The sequence below is a fragment of the Mytilus trossulus genome, chromosome 5 (genome assembly GCF_036588685.1).
Source record: "Mytilus trossulus isolate FHL-02 chromosome 5, PNRI_Mtr1.1.1.hap1, whole genome shotgun sequence".
Classification (NCBI taxonomy): Eukaryota; Metazoa; Mollusca; class Bivalvia; order Mytilida; family Mytilidae; genus Mytilus; species Mytilus trossulus.
Window position 1 is genome coordinate 49,130,996 of NC_086377.1, and position 13,066 is coordinate 49,144,061.

Here is a 13,066-nt window from a genome sequence, read left to right on the forward strand (position 1 = left end):
AACGTCCTCTTTCTAAAATAAAATTTGACCTTTTCCATCCTGTGCTTTTAATTTATCTCCTAGATTATCTTTGAGCGCTACTCTCATCATTGTGTTCTTATAACATCCTGCATTATCTGAGAAGTTCACCCCCAGTATGTTTGGTACTTGTTTTGTCAGATCATGGACTACATCACACAACACAGAAGCAGTAACAGACCCATCTTACGTAGTTAAAATTCAAAAACTAAACGAAACTTTCCGTGGTAAATGTTGAAGTTCAGTTGGAATTTTAGGTAGTCATCTGTAAGGATGTCCTGTTTGTGATGTTAAAGTTAGTACTTTTGTAATCACAAACCCTTGGACTTTAAAGACTGAAGTAACACAGGCGCACGATTATCTCATCTGATCCCTACAACTGGATCCTCATTGCTCTTCAACTTCATCAAAGACGCAATAATCATGATGCAGTATATTAATTTTTACATAAAATTTACCACGAATGATCAATCTTGATTCTAGGTTATTTTCCCATCGGCTGTTAATACTCACTCTGTTGTGCCATTTGTTGTTTGTTTTCGTACATGGGTTTATTTTGCTGTGGTGAGTCTCTTTGAACAACTCATGTTAGTGGTGAGTCTCTTTAAACAACTCAAGTTACACAAATACGCTTATGTAGCACAAAATATTTAGTTGGTGGTATTGTCAACTTTAATCACTAAGTCTCAAGTTGGTTCCTGCATAACCTTTTCCCTAATATATCTCCATCAGAATGAAACTATAAAATGGAAAAAATAAGCGAGTAGGGTCAATTGATCAGAGTAAACAGTGGCACGGTACTTGTTTATCCTAAAATTCATGTATTTGGTTTATATTTTATATTTGTTATTTTCGTGGGATTTTGTCTGATGCTTGGTCCGTTTCTGTGTTGTGTCGTTGTTCTATTATAGTTTATGCTTATAATCCATGATTTTTGTCCATGGATATATGAGTTTTGAACAGAGGTATACTACTGTTACATTTATTTATAAGTCTTTCATTTTTTTCTGAGCACTTTGTTTTCAGTTCTTAATTTTGTTGTTTCAGCAGAACAGTTAGAACGGTCAGTAAACATCTTTTCATCTTCAATTAAGTCGGTTCCATACAATGTATCCATTCCTGTTCTTAAAGCTGTGTCTGAAAATTAACCACTAAACATGTTACATTAAATATTTGATAATGTTAAGAGACTCCCAGGAGGCTGTAGCGCTCACCTAGAATCATGGAAAAAGTCGTTAAACTCAAAAATATGATAACCAATCATCTATCAAAATAAGATGAATATTTTTACTGAGAATTAAGTTAAACGCAAGTTTTCTAGTTATTTCCAAAAATCTGCTGTTTCACCCCAACCTATTAAATTAAAAGAAAGATTATGGAATACAATGTCGAAATACACAACACCGCTTTTTTTCAGATGTAAACAAATTTTTAAGTTTCCGGATTGTTTATTATCAGACAAACAATAATGTTAGAAAACCGATACATTTTTAACAAAGTCCAGTCAGATTGGGGACGTTAAATCCGATGTCGGAAATTGAGAATTTTTTAATAAGAATTAATAGCATTTAAAGTTGAATTTTGAGCTGTATATAATTGATAAATCAAGTCATAATGATTCATGATTTTTTTATTTTTAATGATCGAACCTTCATTTCCCTGTCCTTCAACCCCTTGGACATATAAACAAGTCGTTGTCATTTTTAATTGACAATTTGCAAAACAAACTTGGGGCGAACTTTGTAATCAAATATATATTTTATCATGATTATTATAGATTTCTTGAGAGAAAGAAGAAAGTCTTTCTCTTAAAATTAAGAAGGCAGACACATCAATCTTTTAGTTTCAAAAGAATTCTGAATCATTATAAATGTATGTCAATGAAAATTAAATCAGTGTTTGCTTCAAGAAAATTAAGAAAATACCCCCCCCCCCCCCCCCTTTTTTCTTTTTCTCCCAAAGACAAATGGTCAATGCTCTTCTTCCTATATTTATGAGTTGATGTGATGTTTCTACAGTAGGTCTTTTTATGGTGTCAAATTGCTTTTTCTAACCAAAAGAAACAAATAACAAACTTACCAGAACCAAATGTAACTAAACGTTTTGCCTTCGAATTTCCGTTGCTAGATTTGCAAGGGTCATGAAAGGATGACAGCAACTCATTTTGTCTTCTTGTCCAATGCAATCCAACTCCTGTCCATGTTTGCAGCATATGCATTTAAAATTATGTTATGTGAGTCTGAAACTTAGACATGATAGTGATAGTCTAGCCTCATAAGTCATGTCTAGACTATCTGATCAGGATCAGACATCCCATTGGCAGTAGGAATGTCTTAGCCACATGGTGTACTATGTCTTTGTTGCACTCTTTCAATGAAAATAAGTTTTTGGCTACACCATTTTCATCAAAAATACCATTATTTTCTATCCTTCTGCACATTTGTTGATTTCCCTCCTTCTGTTATTGACATTACATCTACCTTTTATTGTGAAGAGTTTTACAAAGGGAGATAATTTTAGGTATATTTTTCAGTTTTTCATCTTTTATTCAAATAAGCTTATGTCAATTTGCAACGAAAATCCCGTTAAGGAATAGTAGTTTGTAGTGAACCATAACGTTTAACAAAATATTGTTTCAATTTGAGTGACTTTTGAGGTTTTATGGAGATTTTCAGTAAAGGCTGAATTCAAATTTTAGAAAAACACATTTATGTCAATAAAAATAAAAACAAAAATAAAGGTTGAAATAAGATCAAAATTACAGTTTATTTTAGTAGAAAGTCTGAATTTTAAGGTTAAAAACATTTTTTTTGTCATATAATACTTTGAACTATTCAATAAAAAAAAAAACCAAAATGTCCATTTTCAAAAACATTTTTCATCAAATTGGATTGCCCTGTATTCACATATTTTGAGATGAATTGTCATTTTTTATACATAGAACTATTAGATGTACTTAATACTTTACTAGGAACCCAAAATCAGCTGAAAATTCCACAACCCCTTTCATATTTTTTTTTTGATTTTGCATGGTTTTCTCGTAGACATCCATTTAAATGATGATTGAATGAGCAAATTCTCATGGTTGCTTCTAGATTTCGCTGTGTCATCCTATTCCTTTTTGGAGTAAGAATGTTTGACATTAAGGAGAAGCTTCTATCTACTACTTTTGTTGATGATGGTATACACATACAGTAGAAGTACTCCTTCAAAACATCATCTCTCAGGAATTTGTTTTAGACTGCAGATGTAGTAGTATGTCCGTTTCTTCTGTGAATTGAAGAAACATACATTTTATTCAATTTAACTTTACTTACATGTAAAACTGATAAAGATACTAGTTACAGTGACCTCACTTTCAGCTCAACATTTAATTATTTATTATGTTTTACAATTTAGTCCATGAACTTAACATTGACAATTGAATACGTAAGATTCAGATTATCCGTTCCGTATTTGAGGTTACCGTTAGTTTCGCCCTAGTGATAACGTTTACTGCGAGATTTTGCGTTATTATGGGCATGTTTTGTGTCAAAGCACATGTATATAATGGACGTCATGTAAAATTATTATGATAGTTTTTGAGCGGTAAAGCTTCGAAAAGAAGCATGGTGAATTTTCACTGCATAGCGGAGGGTTGCTCCAACGATTCACGAAAGAAACATAATGCTGTAAAGTATCCTGATATGATTTTAAATGGATGTATCGTCGACTTTCATGTACTTCCTTCAGTCATAAAGAATCCTAAACTAAGGAAGCTCTGGTTGTCTCAGATAAGAAGGGAAGGGTTTAATCCCGATCCAAATTGTCACTGGCATGCACTTTGCTCCCGTCATTTTATTGAAGGAAGACCTACGAAGGAAAATGCAGTCCCAACCCTATTTGCCTACAACAACTACAAAACTGGAACACCAAGAGACACCAAGAACAGTACCTTACGACCCATTGAACAATTGATATTGACAACACAGTAAGTAACAAATAGTTGAAATTAGTGTCCTCTTTCTTTTTCATTCTTCAATATATTTTTGTCTTGTTTGCCTATTATGATGAAACAGTAAAATAAAATTGTGTGTGTGTTGGGGGGGGGGGGGGGGGGGAGTAGATGTTAGTCCCTTTTATCTGTTTAAAAGAGGCGGAAATTACACCTCTTATGTCCACGAGGCTCCAAGATAATAAGCTTTGACAACTTAAAAAATGGTTTTCATGTTCACGAACAGTGTTTTTTAAATATTGGACTGTATGCACATGAAGATATATTTATTTTTTAATATACATGTATATATATATTTTACAGACCAGCAAACATTGTTACAGTTTCACAACTGCCAAAAGTACCAAGACAAAAGAATAACATACCAGATATTCCAGGTAATTTTAAGTAAAACTAAAAAAAATTGATGTTATGACTGAATAGTCAGTGTGCCACCATGGTACTGTTGTAAATCAGAGGGAGCTACTTGTAATTGAACCAAGGAACATAGGGGTCAGTCTATTGTATGACTGCATGTTCAGATAGGCATATATATATATATAAAGTGCATGGACGGTTTTCATAATTTAATTTAACAATAATAATTCGATTAATCAGTCAATGACGACATAAAATCAATTAGTAAACAATGCTAAAATAACAATTATAATATTATTCTAATTAAAATACAAATATAAAAGTCATATATTATATTTAAAACAATTTATCTTCACAATTTCAAGATAAAATAATTGCCAATATTATTTTATCACAAAATAAACTTAACTTCAAAAACAAAATTTAAAAAGTATTTTGAAAAGATAGATATGAGTCTCAGATTAATTTTGTCTGCACACTACATGTACACCATCAACTGGCATACTGGTGGACAGTCGTTAAAGGTCCAGTAGAAAAGATATGTGTTCTGAGAGTTATGGCTCATTAGTATTATGTATTATGTATTACATTGCATATGTTCTTTCGTGCACACCTTATATTTATATATATTATATATCTCTTGTAAAATTCTTATATTGGTGTAAAATTGTGTATATATGTATCCTATTTATAAGCTGTATTGCTTTCGGAATAAAGTATTATTATTAAACATGTGGTTCTAGTTCCCATTTATAAAATGATTAACTACATTTTTGTACTACAACTTTCTAAATTACATGCACATTTTGTACGTTTAATTCTTTAAAATCGACCAGTCTATGATCCTGACTGATGTAAATTGTAGTCAAATAATTCTAATTTAAATGGTACATATTTACTTACTTTCAGTAATTTCCTACATTGAAAAGCCAAGTTTGGACCATACTTATTGCACTAGCACTGAAGTTAGTGAAGATGTCTCCATTGAGGAAAAATGTGCGATATTAATTGAAAATAGCAACGCTTTAGAGGTACGAAATTAATTGGGATTTTATTTGATATTGAAAATTCCTCCATTGGATATAAGAGTCAAAAGCCATGAAAAAGATATTTTTTAATCTTATGAACTATAGAAATAATATGTATTTCAATCAAAAATTGATTTGTTTTAATTTATTAGATGGCAGTTCATACATCAAAAATGATATAATGTAAGAAGCAAGGTGCTTTTATATTCAAATTAATACATCAATATTAAATATGATCTATTCAAACATTTTACTAAATATATATTTACTTTTAAAATTTGTAATCCAACATGAACATGTTGAAATATAGTATTACATGTAAATGGTTTTTTTTAAGTCATTTTACCATATAACTGTATTTCATTCTGAACATGCATGAAATATTTGCCACTGAAATTGAATGTTAAGCAACCAAAAATCAATCAATCTTTTATTGTTACCAACTTGACTTAAGTAAACAAAAAATACAAAAACAATTTCATAAATTGTTTGCCTTGATTTATATATTTATAATTATTACTTTTTTTCACAGCAAAAATGTCAAAGATATGAGACAGATAATAACCAGCTACAGAAGCAAGTTAAATTGCTACAAGTTGAACTTCATGCTACCAAAGAGGAAAATAAAGTTTTAAATGAGAAGTTTAATAATACAGATGAACTGCTTAAGGACAAACTTGTTGAAAAGTTGACTAAATCAAATAGTAATGTTAAATGTTTTCTTGGACTGCCAAGTATTTCAATGCTTTTTGGAATTTTTAAATTATTAGAAGGACATGCTTCAAAAATGAAATACTGGATGGGTCCCGACTCAAGTGACGGTAAAAGATGGCAAGTAAATAATAAGAAAAAACCTGGTGCTTCAAGGAAGTTGACTTTTTTTGAAGAGTTTGTTATAACTCTTTTGAGATTGAGGCTAGGACTAAACACATATGTGTTGTCTCTTTTGTTTGGTGTTTCACAGTCAACAATTAGCAGGGTTTTCACGACTTGGATATCTTTAATGGCACAATGTTTAGGACCACTTATTAAATGGCCATCTAAAGAAAAGATTAAAAAACACATGCCTCTATCATTTCGTAGAAAATATCCTAACACTCGTGTAATCATCGATGCTACTGAATTTTATGTGCAGAGACCAAGAAACCCAACAGCACAGTCAAAAACGTGGTCAAATTACAAGTCAAAGAACACTTTTAAAACGCTTGTAGGTATAACACCAAATGGAGCTTTTTCGTTTATATCTGACTTATGGACTGGTAACATTTCTGATAGGAGCATTACTGAAAGAAGTGGATTCATTGATCTGATTGAAAAGGGGGATCATGTAATGGCTGACAGAGGTTTTTTAATCAAAGACTTATTATTATCAAAAGGTGCCACCTTAAATATGCCACCATTTACCAGACCATGTAAACATGGAAAAGGACGATGTCTTACGGCAAAGGAGATTAAGGAATCAAAATCCATAGCCTCTTTGAGAATACATGTAGAAAGATCAATCCAGAGACTGAAGTCTTATAAATTCTTAAGTGGTGTTATGCCAATAAATTCACTTTCTGTAGCTAATCAGGCTCTTAAGGTTGCAGGATTTTTTTGTAACCTGATGAAACCATTAGTTCAAAAGTAATAAAACATGTTTTGTTTTATAAATCATTGGAAATTTATTTGACATATATATTAATTAAAGGAGCAATGATTGGCAATTATTTTTTTCCAGTGTTTCTTTTTTTCTTTTATGATTCATGTTAATACTACAAATTATATTCCTTGATTAAAAAAAATCAACAGCTTAATAAGAGAATTATTCTGTTCTAAAATTTTCTTTCAAAAACTGATAAGTAGTGGAAATATGGCTTTATCGTGTATTGTCAAAACTAACAGATGTACACGTCTAGGCACAACAGTAGGTTATCTCCCATTTGAAAGAGTTGTCTTTTATAAATTTAGAAGAATAGAGACTATTTAGCATATATCATAAGTTGTCTTAAAATAAAAGATGATATTTATTATGTTTATTATTGTTTATTTTAGTTATGTTTAATCAAATTAAATTATATAACCAAACTTTATCACTGTTTTATTTCGTGAATTGTAATGAACTTCAAACAAAGTATTCAACTGATACAAAATGTACATGTGGAATTCTAACGTCTATACTAGCAGAATTTTTGGTAGAACATATGAACTGTAGAATGATGCAAGTTTTGGTAAAACATTAGACCAAAATTGTTCATCAAATGGTATTCGCTCATGATGTACACCTTTAAAAGTAAATAATATAAAATCACACCATTTTCTTTTAGTAACTGCAAGCTGACATTGAATTTGACAGTAATACGGAGATGTGTCATTTCTCTTCATAAGTGGAGTATCATTTTCTGTGAAAGTTTGTTTTGTCTAAACAAACAGCATTGATTGGAGTTTCTTCTGAAAATTTAAACGGACATTTTATTTCCAAACAACCTTGTCCACAGCATTTACACCCTATTAAACCATCAGGAGAGCAACCTAAGTAAGGACTGTTGTTGTCAATTACAAACCCAGATAATTTACATTCTAAACTATCATGCAAGTTTTTTTTGTCATGAAGATAAGACTCTCTAGCAACATGTTCAAATTTTTTTCCATGTCTTAAAGCAGGCAAGTCTGAATTAACACTGTTTGCAAGACCTAAAATGAGTTTGACTAGATGGCCATCAGGGTTTCTTCCTGTAAAATGAAGACAACTATATAAAATGGAAGCTGTTATTCTGCCATGTCTCTGATAAAACAACAAATCACTATCACTCTGACTGATGGTCTTTTCGAATATATCAGTGAAATAATTATCCGGGATATTTCTATGTATGTGCTCAATAAAAGATTCAAGTGAATCATCTGAAGAATCATCATTATTAAATTGTGTTGCTAGATCTAGTATGTTGACAGGCAGGCACTCAAAATCATACTCTGAACCAGAGCTATCTGACAGAACATATGCTGCACATGCTGGTAAGTTTTCTGATTTTATTAACCGAAGCATTTCTTTTTCTATAGCATGTGGTGACATGTTATGACAAGATGGCCTATAATGGTCACTTGTTGGTTTGATTGGTGGTTGTCCTGTAGGCTCACTCCTCAGGTCTAAAGAGGTTATTTTTACTGGAGCTGATGTTCTGACTGGGTTAACCCATTTAGCAGCCTTGTCAGTAACAGAAATAACCGATCTATCGGACAAATCCTGACAAAATCTTTGCATCCCGAACAGAAGTGCTGCCACGTGCTTACATGTTCCATCACCACTGTAAAATAATTATATACACTGAAGTTTTCATTTTTTAGAAGTGCTCGAGGGAAATTTAAACATTAAAAAAAAACCAATGTTTCCCTAAATTTAAAAAATAAAAACAAAAAGTTGCTTGAAAAAAAAATCTTTTGTCTCTGAAAAATCAACATTGACTATCCACGCTTGTTTGCATCTCTTTTTTGAAGGTGATAATTCTGAGGAAAAAAACTGGAAATTAATTTTATGTGCCCTTTAATTTTACAGTTAATTTGGAGTGAACTGATAATGTGGCATTCCATGTAGGTTAAAAATCAAAAACAGATGACATAATAAAAATACACATTTTTTGGCATTTCTTGATGGGATTATTCATCTTTTTTAATCTTTATTTTATTTTTCTCGCTCATTATTTCATTTTTATTTGAAAAAGATAAATGTCTAATCAGAATTATACAATTACATGTACTTGATAACCGTATTCTTGATATTATTATTCTTTTCTGTTATCAGCATACTTTTTAACCAATCTATTCATTATTTTCTTGTGTTATTCTTTATATTTTAACACCCCATTATTCTCTATTCTGTAAACCCTATCGGCACCCACACCCTCGGACTCGGATTATTCAGGTAAGAACTTACGCCACACATGTACATTCTGCTGAATGTATTGACCCATCAAATAGGACCACTATCCAAACTTCGTACGGGTCAGCAGACTGTCTCTCTTCTGGTACACATGCTGCTTTTACATAATGTATATCGCTGTGAAATTTTGACTGCCTAACATCACGGATATGTCCATTAGAATGAAGACGGTAACTGTTGTCATTTTTATAGCCTTTCAAACGTTCATTTGTCCAGTTACAGATGTTTTTTAAATAATGATTAACATCAAACGCTTCAATTATTGGAATTGTATTTAAATCATCAGACCAATCAATAACAGTCTTGGGATGCGGCAACTCAACACCATCTACAGTTCGCCGTATTTTATTTGCGAATATGTAATTATCGGGTTCAAAGGCGGGAATCTTTTGTAATTCCGCTTCTTCAGCTAGTTCAACTAATTTACTCTTTTTATAACCCGTTGTTTTAACACCTCTGTTTTTCAAGAACTGTTTGATTTCCGGGACGTTTTTATTCTTAAAATCAGAGTCCATTGTCGTCAATGTAAACAAATAGTTGCCCCGACGTCACACGACTTACGTACCTTCATGTACAAAAGAGTTCTTGACGTTCGGTAATCTGAATCTTACGTATTGGGATGGTAAAAGATAAATTGCTGATTTAAAAAAAAAATAGAGGCTCCAAAAAGCCTGTGTCATGGTCTATCTGAATATTAAACAAAGGAAACATGGATTTATGACAAAATTGTGTTTTGGTGATTGGGATGTAATTGTAGATTGTACTTTCTTAAACATTCTTGCTGCTTACAATTATCTCTAACATTCTTGCTGCTTACAATTATCTCTATCTATAATGATCTTGGCCCAATAGATTCAGTGGAAAATGTTAGTGAAAATTTAACAAATCTTGTTTCATGTATTAAATTTCCTCTGACAGGGAATGGAAGTCTTTTATGTTGAAGACTAACAACTTTACATGTCCATCTAGCATACAAGAATTAAACCAGCCTGTAGAAATACTTGAATCTGTCTAACAAATATGCAAACCTAAAAAAATGATATACATCAAATTCAAATGGCTGCAGTATCTTGCTCTATTTTATCTACTAATGTTCCAATGAAATTTTACATGTGTCGTTTGAACGACATGGATTCATGTATCATCGTCTGAAATTGTTTGCTTTACTCTTGCATCTAAGATTGGTTTTTGTACAAAAGAAGCATCCAGTGTCGACTAGAAGAAATACTCCTAAGTATATGTGGTGCTATCTTTGGAGAGGAATGTAGAGCGCATTTTTTTTTTTTGGCAAACTGCTTCTTTATTTCCTGAGTCCGATAATCTGGTAGCATATTTCGAATTTTGGGAATACTTAGTTAGGTTTACTTAGGTTTTTTTACTAACACAGGAACTAGAGTTCCTCTTCATCAGTCTCTAGATCTAAATATTCTCCACTTCCGGTGATTGGTGATTTATAGTCTTCGTACATCATTGTTTGGTTCTTCCAGTATTTGTCTAGTCTATTCTTAAATGTATTTGTGGTTGGTGATGTTACTATAATTTCGGGTAGTGTATTCCATGTTTTTACCACTCGTAGAGCAAAGGCATTCCTCCTTAATTCTGTTCTTGCTCTCTGTGGAAATATTTTCAGACTGTTGCCGCGTACCCCTGTTCGTGTTGTCATATCCTTCCATAATTTAACAAATTGTGCCGCCTCTTTATCATATTTTCCGTTCAGTATTTTATATACTTCAATCATGTCACCTCGGACTCGTCTAAAATTTAGAGATGGTAGTTTTAATTTGTGCAGTCTTTCTGAGTATGTTAAATTCTTTAGTCCTTGTAGTTGTTTAGTTGCCCGGCGCTGCACATTCTCAATCATATCAATATATTTTATTTTATATGGATGCCACACTGAGCTTGCAAACTCTAAATGTGTTCGAACGAGTGTCTTGTATAGTGGTACAAAGGTATCTTTATCTAAATATTGGAAAGTCCATCTCAATACCTTGACGGAAGTTTGCTATTTCTGAAGGTAGCTGTTTGTTAGGCACACGCCATTAAGACAATGTACCCTTTTTCCCATGTGTTTCAATGGGATAGAAAGGTTAAGTTTTTATAAAATAAATAACCCAAGAAATTAGGTTTCATTTACCATTTTAATTGGGTTGCCGTATAAAGTGAGTTCTGGATCAAACTTCAATTTCCTTTTGTTACAAAAATGCATCTCGACCGTTCTTAATGTGGTATAAATGTGCATTTCATTAATAAATAAATGTGAAAATTTAAACCATTTTCCGAACCCCATTTTTCAATTCTTCCAAGATATAATTGTAATTACTATGTTATTCATATTTTTGCCTGTGTAACATATCAAAAAGTCATCAACGTACAATGAACCTGCAATACAATTTTTAAATACTTCACCACGGCTGTTGAATTTAAGACTAAATATTGTCACAGAAAAAATACTACCATGAGGGACACCTATCTCTTGTTCAAATATATCAGACATGGTTGAATTAACTCTTATTTTAAATTGTCTGTTAGATAGAACATTCGAATTAAATTTGGCATATTGCCTTTCAAGTCTGTATCAAAGAGATCTTTCAAAATACCATACTCCCTATATTGCCCCTACTCCAAATACATGATTTACAAACCATCAGTAAATACAGGTGAGCGACACAGGCTCTTGAGGGCCTCTAGGTTAAGTAAGTGTTAGCTGTACTTATATATGCTTTGAATGTGGTCAACTATAATGCACTGCTTCATTTTCATTAAATTTTTGTCATTTCGGGATGAACTGATTCTCAGAAAACAAGCAGATTTCTTCTACACATGTGATACCTGCAACAAAACCAGGTTTTCTTAAAATGTCATGTACCAAGTCAGGCTATTGACCGATGCCTCGTCTAAAGAGACTGCCACGCTCTTTGCACGTTAAGAACAACTCTTTGATGGTCTGATGAAAGGCAAAATTTCTATCCCTATCCAATATAACATCATTTTCCAGAGGCAATCAAATTTCCCCGACCATCAGCCAAAATGGCCTCTATTATGACTAGCCCTACCTGTTGTATTTATTGTGAACTTGTTCTCGTACTGAAAATGCATAAAATATTTGCCACAGGACGTTGAACAATCAATTTAACTACCAACAGGGACAAATGTTAGTTCTGGAATTGCAGTTTTCGCCTTCTTGTTTTGTTTCTGGCAAAGTTCACATTGTTAAACATATTGCATTGTATCACTCACAATTGCTTTCCAGTAATATATATATCAGTCATTTTATTGACAATTTTATTAAGACCTTGGTGCATATTATGCTCATGGCACATTTTTAAAATACTCTGGACTGATTGTACAAGACTTTTGGTTATTATGCCAGTTTCTTTGTTCTGCTCAATAAAATGGATATGTTAATCTTCTATTATGTAGTGTTTTATGTGATTTTTCGAATTCTTGTTTTCTTCATTATTTGGATATTTTAACCTGAATATAATTAAATATTTTTCTACAAGTCAGACATTGGGGGTATATTTTATCAGCTAATTAAACACATGATTGATTGATTGTTGGTTGCTTTACGTCCAGTGGCAAATATTTCATGCATATTCAGGACTAGAATAAGTTAACAATAAATACAATTGGTAGGTTGTTGTAAAAGAGGCCATCTAGGATGATGGTCGGGGAAATTTGGACTGTCACTGGAAAATGATGGTATATTGGATAGGGACAGAAATTATGCCTTGCAACAGGCCACCCACAGAC

At 32.2% G+C, this 13,066-nt stretch overlaps 2 protein-coding genes and 1 long non-coding RNA gene across 3 annotated transcripts in view; 2 read left to right on the forward strand and 1 right to left on the reverse strand.

Moving 5' to 3' along the window:
- LOC134719700 (uncharacterized) overlaps positions 1-13,066 on the forward strand; it is a 114,947-nt gene that overhangs the window by 60,794 nt on the left and 41,087 nt on the right. The gene's annotated exons all lie outside the window — the stretch shown is intronic.
- On the forward strand, positions 3,566-7,440 carry LOC134718901 (uncharacterized). The gene is made up of 4 exons (XM_063581751.1): positions 3,566-3,988; positions 4,316-4,389; positions 5,279-5,400; positions 5,930-7,440. The coding sequence occupies exons 1-4, from the start codon at positions 3,627-3,629 to the stop codon at positions 7,025-7,027; spliced, it is 1,656 nt and encodes a 551-aa protein (XP_063437821.1). The 5' UTR covers positions 3,566-3,626; the 3' UTR covers positions 7,028-7,440.
- On the reverse strand, positions 7,772-9,923 carry LOC134719253 (uncharacterized). The gene is made up of 2 exons (XM_063582257.1): positions 9,308-9,923; positions 7,772-8,681 (listed from the first exon to the last, which is right to left on the reverse strand). The coding sequence occupies exons 1-2, from the start codon at positions 9,826-9,828 to the stop codon at positions 7,772-7,774; spliced, it is 1,431 nt and encodes a 476-aa protein (XP_063438327.1). The 5' UTR covers positions 9,829-9,923.

Coding starts and splice junctions, on each gene's coding strand:
- LOC134718901 (XM_063581751.1), top strand. CDS start 3,627: ATGGTGAATTTTCACTGCATAGCGGAGGGTTGCTCCAACGATTCACGA. Junction 4,390..5,278: donor TAACATACCAGATATTCCAG/GTAATTTTAAGT, acceptor ACTTACTTTCAG/TAATTTCCTACATTGAAAAG. Junction 5,401..5,929: donor AAAATAGCAACGCTTTAGAG/GTACGAAATTAA, acceptor TTTTTTTCACAG/CAAAAATGTCAAAGATATGA.
- LOC134719253 (XM_063582257.1), bottom strand. CDS start 9,828: ATGGACTCTGATTTTAAGAATAAAAACGTCCCGGAAATCAAACAGTTC. Junction 8,682..9,307: donor GCAGAATGTACATGTGTGGC/GTAAGTTCTTAC, acceptor ATTATTTTACAG/TGGTGATGGAACATGTAAGC.